Raw genomic sequence first — 10,712 nt, 5'->3', positions numbered from 1 at the left:
TATTTTCCTGATTTTTTTTTCTCAATACGTTTTTCATTTGTATATTTGGAGTTGTTGGCCACTGAGATTATTCTGAACACCAAAATATCACAGGCTGTTGCCAATGCTCTTGTTTACTTTCCAGAATTTGATAAAAACACTATTGCTGGAAACACCATAAACTTGGAGTTACAGAACACAAAGAACTCAAGCTTGTATTTTTCTAGAAGCTCCACTCCTTCTGGCTAATTTTGTGTATGATGGAAAGTACTATATACACCACCTGAGAAAAGTAGTCACCAATCCTACCCCAACTCTGAACACTATGAGTTACAATAATGAGTGGCCAGGCAAGATATGCTCACTGGTACAATGGTGGCAATGAATGTCATGGGAATAACCAAGAATTTTCTGAAATTAAGACCCACTCCATAAGTTAAAATTTATGTCTGCCACTGATTTCTGGTCCAAGATTCTGTGGCTAGACAGGTCATAGTTCTAAGAGAATACTCACTACTATTGCTTTACTAAATGGGCATAGCATTAAATTTGCTCGTAATGACTTCTTGTTATACCCACAGGATAAAGGATCTCTCTGCCCTCATCAGAGAATGTTTTTGCAGTAGATGATGATTAGCACAAAGACCCACAACTGCTCAAATGCCGTGAATAAGAGAGTTTAGAATGCTCAGCTACAAAGAGGACATCTGTATCATGTACCTTCCTTCCAAGGCTCAGGGATTATTGTGGAAGGGGGGAGAGAAAGGTTGTAAGAGTCAGAGGTGATGGATGACTACAAGAATAAACAGTTTTCTAGACACAGCAGGGCAGTTTCACATATGAATTTAAAATTCAGACAGCATCATGGGACCTGTGCAAGCTCAAGCTAGACAAAATCCCAGCATGAAGAAAGGAGGTGTACATGAACTCCCACCCCTAGCTGAGAAGATATTGGCTATTGAAAAGCACAGAGAGCCAGGACCAGTTTTCCTTAAGGGTGTGACCTCTGGTGGGCTGGCCACACTCCAGGGTATATGGGTAACATGAACTGTAATTGACAGATTAAAAAAAAAAAAAAGGCACAAAGTTAAGTAGGTAAGGGAGGGTGTTGGGTCTGGGAGGAGTAGGAGGAGTGAATGTGATTTTAAAACTGTAATAAATTCTTGAAGAATAAAAAGAAAAAAGACTCATTTTTGTGGAGATCTCAAAAATATTTGCTGAGTTTGTTGATGCTCTTGCTATGACATGACATCTACTGCTACCCTCACTGAACTGAGCCAATGCAGGGTCACCTTTGAGCCTTTACACCTGTAAGCTAAACAACCTTTTTCTCTTAAGTTATTTGCCTTGGGTATTTCATTATACCATTGCAAAACTGACCAGTGTAGAATATTATAAAACCCATAGACTCATCTAGTGTATCTGCAATGTTTTATGTGCATTTATTAAAACAATAGCCACATCAGTAAGCTTTCTGTTACTGTAACAAATACCTAATATGTAGCATCTCATAAGCAGGGGTTTATTTTGGGCTAGCTATAGACATTTCCATCTCTGGTCATGTGAGCATGTTGCTCTGGGACCTGTGCAAGACAAGAGAACACTCGGGGAGAGTGTCTCAGAAGCTTCCTATTTCATGATAGCAAGGGGAAAGAGGAAAGTGCTTGCATGCCAACACCCCCTTCAAAGGAACTGCCCCAGAGACCTAACTTCCTCCTTATCCACCCCACTTTTAATGGTTCCACAACTTCTCAGTGGTGCCATAGGCCTAGGACCAAGACATCAACAAATGCACCTTTGGAAGATTCAGGATCAAAACTATGGCAGCAAAGATGTGTTTATCTAATTATTTTATTTATCAATAAAGACTTGGGAGGAAGATATCGGGGTAAGAACCTGAATGACCAGGCAAGTGGTGAAGTGACCAGTGACCTCCTATCTCCTTCACTCCTTCACCCAAAAGGGGCCACGGTCTTCTCTAAGCCCCGCCTTACTACTTCCTGTGTCTGTTCTCAGTCCTCCAAAACCTCCATGGTTAATTTTGGTCGGCTAGTAGCTAACTCTGCCCTCTGATTCAAAACAAACTTTGTCAGTCTTGGGAGCGTCAGAATGTCATCAAAATGTCACACAACACAGCAACCGTGGTGCATCCGTACTGACTACATTAATGAGCAATGTAATTACAGGTGATTTTTCTCTTGTATGTATGCACACATGTGTGAATCTCTTCTTGCTTTCAAGTTCTGTGTCAAGGCCATGTAGTTCTTTTACAATGGAAGGATACATTTTGACAACAAATATAACACCAAATGGAGAAAGAAATAATAAAGACAATTTATATGAATTTATTAATAAATTCTTGGTTTGGGAAACACCACAGAAGACATTCTTGCCTAAGAATATACTTTGGTTTTCATCAAATTCAGACCTGCTTCACACAAGCAATGATGTCATCTCAAACACAGTACCATCAGTTTCATAGCATCATCCTTTCCCCCAAAGCTACAAAGACCATGCCGCCCACCACACCTGAGCAAAGTGAGGAGTGACTAGCACTGGAGAAGGCCACATCAGCTGAAGTGAGCGGGGGAACTGTGGGGCTGTCACTGAATACAGAGTGCCAAACTTTCTGTAAGTTACCAACAAGTGGCAAGTGTTGTCCATTCCTTCCCTGTCGGGTGTGGCCAGCAATTAGATTGTTTTTATTTTTTAAAAATGTTCTAGGTGTGTAATGTATGGCTAATTATTTCCCTAATAAAAACAAAATAATTTAACACTGATTCTGTTTTCAAGTTTCAAGCTGATTGGCGAATCGACTGATAACTCCCCTTCACTCCCCACCCACTTCTCAATGGGTCTTGGATTTGTGTGATTTCTTAACTCGCCCCTTTTTCCCAAAGCACTTCCGGCAGCCATAGGCACAGCATTTGTAGACAACAAAGACCACTGTCAGCACAATGGCCAGGAGGAAGCCAATCACATCCAAGGAGTGGTACTGGTACCAGGTGAGGTCATGGGCGGCTGGACGTAGGTGTGGCGCCCCCTTGTGCCTCATCACATACTCCACCCAGAACACAGCCAGGTCCAGAGGCTCTATAGGACGGTCCTTGTGAAGTCTGGAGAGGCGCATGATGTTCTCCTTGTAGCTAAACACAAAGCAGTTGTTAGTGCCTGGAACACCCATGTAGCAGATAGCATCCCCTTAGGCTTGACTCCAATTAGGAAGAGAAGCATGTTCCTTTCGTAGCCAGAAGAGCACACCCTCTATACACTCTCTAAAAAGGAGGGGAGATAGATGGTGAAATGAAGAAAGAAGGGAGGGGGGTGGTTAGGGAGGAAAGAAAGCAAAAGCGAAACAAGTTACTTTATAAATATTAAACTGTTCCCTATTTTTTGCCTTTTAGTTATTTCTTTGTAGGAAATTATATTACACTGTTCGTTATGGTAGAATCAAGTTAAAAGAAAAGAAAGAAATCAACTGCAGATGGAAGAGTAGTGTGGTTTGAATGTGTTGACCACAAGTTCATGTGGTCCCCAGTGCACAGGTACAGAGAGCTGGGGTAGAATCTTGAGGAAGTGAGAAGCCATTAAGAAAGATGATGGCCTTTGTCCCAGAGCTGGAATTTGTCACTATGAGAGCAAGCTGTGATCATGCAGGGATGTCACACATCCTTTGCAACTCCAGGTTTCTACCGTGCGAGGATGCGGTGTGAGACCCCATTAGATGTAGCTGCCCAACAACTTCTAGAACTGTGAGCCAAATAAACTTTAACCTTTCATAGATCATGTGATTCTGAGTATTCTGCTATCGCAACAGAAAACAGACTAGGGCAATAATGCCTAAAACACTTTTATAATCACGTTCTCAAAAGTATGCACACACACTGTTGTTAGATTAAATTTACCACTGGCCATCATTTTTTCTTATGAAATTTTGTGGTATTGCTTGTAAGATTTAATTTTATTTTTAATTGTGTTAATGTGTCTGTATCTGAGTGGGTAATTAGATGAGTGCAGTGCCCATGGAGGCCTCAAAAAGGCACTGGATTCCCACCACCACCCCCAGAGCCAGGAAACAAACTCAAGTTCTCTAGAAGAGTAGCAAGTGCTCTTAACCATTGCTCCACTACCCATCCACCCCCACACACACCTTTTAAACTGTTGTCTGAGGGTTTTGTTATTGTTTGGTTGTGTTCAGTAGGTTGGTTTTGTCTTTCGACAGAATCTTGCTAGGTAGCCCCGGCTGGGCTGGAATTGGCTATATAGCCATGACTCTTCTTGAACTTGTCACAATCCTCCTGTCTCTGTCTCTAAAGTGCTCAGATTGCATGTGTCTATCACCATGCTGGTCTTCCCAAAAGTTTTAAATAAAACAGTTCCAGTAACCTTGAGAACAATACACTAAATTTCAAGTAGAGACAAAGTGATCGCACCGTGTGTGTGTGTGTGTGTGTGTGTGTGTGTGTGTGTGTGTGTGTGTGTGTGGTGTGCCCCCATGTTTATGAAGTCACTCTTAGGCCATAAGGCAATGTTCTGCTCTTTCACTGTCCACTTTATTTCTTGGAGACAAAGTCTCTCATTGGATCTGGAATTAGGCTGGGGGCCAGCAAGCCCCAGCAGTTGTACTGTCTCTCTTCCATGATGCCAAGGCATGGCTTTTCACCTGAGTGCTGAGATTTGAATTCATTCTTCAGGTTTGCACAGCAAGTGCTCTTACCTAGGAAGCCATCTCTCCAGAACCACCCCTATACATCTTTTAATGAATATTTACCTCTTTACAGGATCTTAGAGATGAGATGCCTATTATGATGACATTATTTTTAGTTGAAGATTTAAACCTAGGGAAACTAAAAAATTTAACAAATTCTATGATAAAATAAAAAGTTCTCTTACAAGCAGGACTAATTCCCACATTATCTTGTGTATAATCTAGATTTTTATGTATTTGTTATTGTGATATTGTGTTGATTGCAAATGCTGTAGACATGAATACAAGTATTTTGTTTCTCTTTTCCTTTATTTACTTACCTCTTGTCATTGATGACCTTTTTTAGGGCATTTTCCAAATCATCAGCAGTCATTTCAAGGACATTCAGGGAGATCCCAGCTCCCCGAGTTTCCATGCGCTTGGCATTGTCCATCTGATCACCAAACAAGGGCATCATCACCATGGGAACTCCATTGCATATTCCTTCATAAATACCATGGGAACCAGAGTGTGTGATGAATGCCCGAGTCTTTGGGTGACCTGAGGAGCACAACAGAGAGAGACACCGGGTTCTTCAGCCTGACAATGTCTAGATTCTGAAAACTCCCCAAGAACTGTTATCTATATATGATCACTGTAGAAACTCTGGGAGTGGATGGGGTGGGTTGATTATGTGATATATATCAGCCACAGTCAAGCTAAGCAATCATTTAGAACATTTATGTAATTTTGTAATTTTGTAATTTGACCCTGGTTTGACCTACATATCAGATGTCCCCAACCTACCAAGCAGATCATTTTGGGGTAGCCATTTTACAAGTATCGTATTCTTCGCAAGATTTGACGGTCTAGGTCCAGTGTAGCGCCACAGGACCTAGCAGGGACAAAAAACACAAGGTTTAATCAAAGAGCACAATGTGATTTTGTTTTTGTTTTTGTTTTCGAGACCGGGTTTCTCTGTATTGCTAGTTCTCGAACTAGCTCTGTAGACCAGGCTGGCCTTGACCACCTGCTTCTGCCTCACAAGTGCTGGGATTAAAGGCATGTGCCACCAACACCCAGCTAATGAGATTATTTTGTTTGTTTATTTATTTATTTGTTTATTTTTAAATCTGCTATACTAGCTAGTATTATGAGTAAGAAGAACACTCATGGGCTCTGCAAGGTGAGAGGTTTGGTGAATGGGAAGTTCCCAGAGCTCAGGAGCAACATTGTATCTTGATGCTAAAGCTTGGAAACATGAGTATGAAAAGCTGTCAAGCCACACTCAATTCCTTCAATTTTTTGTCAAAGGGAAACTTTCTTAGCAATGCAAGTGGATGCAAAACCATCCAAGCAGGAACAAACAAAACAAAATAGCTTTCTGGAGAAATATTCTTCATTGACATATATAAAAAAAATAGCATGCATATTTTTAACCAAATTGTCTCTCATACTTTGCAGTTTCCTAGAGCAAATGAAAAATCTGAATGAGGCAGACCATGGTGTACAAGTGCCTGGAATGAATTGCAAAATAAAAATATAAATAATAATAGCAATAATGATAACTTTGTGGAATGGCAGAGTATTTCCACAACCCAAATTTCTAAATTTAGTCTCTAAAGTCTAGAGTTAGAGCTCTCATGAAAACAGATATGAAGGAGTTGTGCAGAACCATCTCACCGTCTGAGGAATTCTGCCCAAGGCCTCAGCAATTTCCATAGCTTTCTTCTCTGGAATCTCCGAGACCATGGATCCCAAAGAGAAAACCACAATGCCATGCTCCCCAGAGGCGTTGACATAGGCTTCAAATTCCTAGAGCCAAAAGAGAAAATTAAAATTCATCTCTTGTTTCTTACATTCCATGGGAACTGCACACACTAGAGTACAAGTTAGATACTTTCCCCTTATGAAAATCAGTAAACCTGTGCAAGTAATAGACAAAAATCATGGCAATCCAGTCTCCTTGTCCTATCAGTTCAGGAGGATTTCTTGCTTATAGGGTTATCTGTGGGGTTCCCTGGAGGTGCAGATCCAGGTACTGTGCTGTTTTCCCATAAGAGAAGCAGAGGAACATACCTGAGTGTACATACACATAAATGTGCACCCTTGAACATGACACACGTCCATATACATTTGCCCACCTGTGGTCCTATGCAGGAAACAGACATGACAGTTCTCTCCCGCTATACATAATTAATAAGCTAACTATCAGGAGTCTTTCAAATGGATTAATGTGCTTCTAAAGTACGTGAACAGCATCAGCGTGATAGCATGATGTGATAGGTTACCCGCAGCTGAGGGCTGCCTGGAACACAGTGCTTTTATTACTAAAACCCAAATATTCCTGGGCAAACCATGTTCGGACTCCCTACACGTAGATACAGAAAGACTTCTACTAAACTCTATCTTGAACATATCAAGATCCCATATCGTGGGCAGCCTTCACAGAGGCATGCCCCTCCTCCACCCACCTGAAGGCTAGGCTCCTGCAGTTCCCTGAATCGTCAGAGCATGGGCACACCTTTGTCTCCCTCACTGGGCCCATCTAAATCACTGCCCTGATTTGATCAGCAGCAACCTGGAGTTGGTAGCTCCAAAGCCTTTTTTCCCTAGGACCAGTTCACATTTTTCCTCTTCCTTCCTTGTGCACTACTCTCCTGGGGTCAGGCTGCTCACATCCTAGGGCCCTACTTCCTGATAACACAGAGCTCACCTACATTCCAGAATCTCTACTCCTTAAGATAGATGCAATCCTATCTGGGAAAGGCGCAGTCTAGTTTGCCCTCCTGTCTTCTATCCCTTCGTATGCCTATTCAGAAGCCAGTAGTATGTGATTAGCACCGAATCAGATCTGTAGGGTCATAAACATCCACAGTTAGAGAGTATGATTTAACTAAGGCTATAACTAGAATGCAACTTTGTGTACAGAGGTCAAAAGAGTAATCCACAGAGGCAAGATGGTCAATGCCTCACTCTGATTCAACAAAAGTGAGTCCTCTCTTCTTGGCACAATATACCCTAAACTTGGCTATAATATCACAGTCCTTGGGACAGCCAAACAGTGAGGCAACATGTTAACGGCAAATAATCTTTGATCTCTGACTTGTTTCTTTCTAAACATGATAAAAGCTTCAAAATAAAGGCCTTCCCTCTGGGGATACTCTCCATTCTCCCTCCCCCAACTCACCCCGATGGTAAGACCTTTAAACATCTCCTATATTCTACTGAGACCTGTGTATTAGGTTCTGAGCTCTGAACAACACATTTTTCTTTCCCGGGATCCACTTAGACTGCCTCTCATAAGCTTTTCACTTGAGCCCAGCACACATCCTTGGAGCCGGTCTCTTTATGTTTAGTCTCTTCATTATCTTTACATATCTGGCCTCCAGGATCTCAACGGCTATATACTTCAGACCCAACATGTATGACTATGGTCTGTGAATTGCTTTCTCCTGCCAAGATTGTCTCTTGCTCAGACAGAAGCGTGAGACCTTGTGCTATTGGAAGAGGGAGAAAGATCTTCCTGTTAGAAGATCTAGAACTTTAACCAGGACTATAAAGGCAGTGTCTCCTACCAGAGTCTATAAGGGTTAAAGAGCAATTGCATCAGATTTGAGCAGCTCTTGCCTGAATCAGTGCCCCAATCAAGGGCAAACTTCATACTACACAGCTATTTCTCCAAAAAGCATCCCAACACCACGGTTCTTCTGACAGTCACATTAAACTGAAATCCACAGAACAAAATGCCCAAGATACAGTTTTCCAAAATACTGTGTACAAAGAAGTAAGTCAGAAGAGAATGACAAGGACAGGCAAATTCAAGACTGGGAGACTTAGAGGAGAGAAGTTAACAAAAGAGAGTAGTACCTGAAACCATCCCAGCCCACTCACTGAGCTCAGCATGTATCTACAGAAGGTTCCTTTCCTGGGAGAACACAGGCAGGGAGAGGTCCCACTCATATACACACCTGGGATAAGGGCTTTTTCGGAAGGCAGTTTATCCCACCAATGAAAATCATGTTGGGCATAATGGGCCTGGGGTAATCTCTCACAAAGTCATTTCTCATCAGCCAGATAGATGCAGAGCTCAGAAGGTCCTTGACCGTCACCTCTTTGTGTAAGACTTCCGTAGCAAGTGATGCATAGGGGGAATAGACCACATTGCATAGTAAGTTCTCTGACAAAGCGATGAGCATATTCTTCACTCGCTGAAGGAAGTTCATGCGGTCTGAGTTCACAGACATACTCTTGGGCACATAGGACAGTGGAATTGGGCACTGGGTAGCTTCCAAATCCAGGCCACATGGCAATGCATTCAAGAAGTATACAGTAGGCAGAGCCAGGAGCTGGGTCACGATGGAGCCACAGGGAAGGAAAGGGTCTGTTAGCAGAGCATCAAAGTGGCTTTCTTCCAGAGAGGCCATGAACTCCGCGTTGTGCAGTAGATGCGAGCACCCAGACAGGAGCATAGCAGAGTCCTTTTTGACTTTCTTGTATATTTTGACCAAACGCACCAAGAAAGGCTCTTGCTCGAAGACACTAAGCCCAAGTTGTATGAAAGCAGTTGTCAAGTTTTCCTTATTGAATGGCACAGGGTATTTCTTTAAAGTGTAAAATGATTCTTCTTTTATGAACACTGAGGCCTCAGGTGCGATGACCACTATCTCATGCCCCTTCTGCTGGAGCTGCTGAGTAACTCCCAGCATGCTGAGCCAGTGGCTGCCATCTATAGGGAACAATAACAGCTTCCCAGCATGGGACACAGAGGGACCAAACATACACAACAGAAGGCCAGAAAGAAGCAGAGCCCAGCACACCACAGTCATGGTACCTCTCCCTCTGGTGCTGTCGGTGAAGTCTACTCAGGCCTGCTCATGATTCATGAAAAAAACAAAACAAAAAAAAAAAAAAAAACGCAACCAGTTAATGTTTGACTGTGTCCCATGACAAAAGCTGTCGATCAACTCATAAAGGCCACAGAACAATTTCCTTTTCAAGATGAAGAGGGTGGAGCTTTACTGGGTTCCTTAATGAGTAACAGCTGTTGAAGTGTCTGCAAATGCCTTCCTCAAATCACGTCATTGAGTGAATATACGGAGCAAACCATCTCTGGTCATTTTGGATTCATTAAATTAGTATTTTCATATGTCAGGGAGGGTTATTACCATGAAGTGCCAAAGTGTGATGCCTTCCCAAGAATAAAACTGAAAGTTACTCAGAAAATCATTGAGAAAGAGAGGAAGTAAAAAGTTCTGACACTCCATTTTTGTCCATGAAACCCATAGAATGTCTTCCCATCATCCACCCGGGGCTCCCCTTAACCACGCCCATCACTTTTTAAAGTGTGTGTGAGAGTGTGTGTGTATGCACTTGTGCATGTGTGCCTGTGACTGTGTCTCTCTCTGTGTGTCTGTGTGTTGTATGTAGTCCAAATAACACCTTGGGTATTGTCTCCCAGAGGCCATACATTTTGTTTTGAGGTAGGCTCTTTTACTGGAATAGACCCTGCCAGTTATGGTAAACTAGCTAAGGGGTCACTGAGCCAAGGAAGTTTCATTTCTCTAGCTCCCCAGCATTGGGAACACAAGCATGCCCAACCATGTCCAGAATTTTCATGTGGCTTCTAGGGCTTGAATTCAGGTACTTATGTTTGCAGAATACTTTACTAACTGGGCCAGTTCCTTGGCCTCTGTCAATGTTACTTTGTACTTAATCTAGTACAGTACTGGGTCCCAAGACTGCAGCTAAGACCAGTACAGATAAGTGCCCTGCCTTTCCAGGACTCAGGCACTATCAAGAGAGACAGAACCACAGCCCAGGCTAATAAATGGGGCCCATTGAGAGTGCAAATGAATGGAACCAGGCCAGACAGAAAATGACAAGGCGGAAAAATCACATGAGTCCATGGGCAGAAGTCGGGTCTCCTAGAGAAGAACTACACCCCTCAGAGAAGCAGTGAGGAAATATATTCCAAATTAAAATAGATAAGGCAGTTAGACAAGTACAATTGTATTCATCACACTGGCCTAATGTCATGGGGGAA

The 10,712-nt window shown here is 42.5% G+C and overlaps 1 protein-coding gene across 5 annotated transcripts in view; it reads right to left on the bottom strand.

The window, feature by feature from the left end:
* Positions 1–2,301: 2,301 nt before the first annotated feature.
* Positions 2,302–10,712, bottom strand: part of LOC127226666 (UDP-glucuronosyltransferase 1-6) — a 55,570-nt gene continuing 47,159 nt past the window's right edge. For 4 of the 5 annotated variants that reach the window (XM_051190749.1, XM_051190745.1, XM_051190747.1 and 1 more), the window contains exons 2-5: positions 6,350–6,481; positions 5,474–5,561; positions 5,008–5,227; positions 2,302–3,125 (exon numbers count right to left, since the gene is read on the bottom strand). In XM_051190749.1, coding sequence (XP_051046706.1) covers positions 2,828–3,125; positions 5,008–5,227; positions 5,474–5,561; positions 6,350–6,481 — 738 coding nt within the window. In that variant the 3' untranslated portion in view covers positions 2,302–2,827. Of the gene's footprint in view, positions 3,126–5,007; positions 5,228–5,473; positions 5,562–6,349; positions 6,482–8,637; positions 9,533–10,712 lie in introns of those variants that run through there. The other variant, XM_051190748.1, reaches the window with a different exon arrangement.

Source organism: Phodopus roborovskii, unplaced genomic scaffold (assembly GCF_943737965.1).
Source record: "Phodopus roborovskii unplaced genomic scaffold, PHOROB, whole genome shotgun sequence".
Taxonomy (NCBI): domain Eukaryota; kingdom Metazoa; phylum Chordata; class Mammalia; order Rodentia; family Cricetidae; genus Phodopus; species Phodopus roborovskii.
This window is presented reverse-complemented; position numbering and strand designations above follow the sequence as displayed.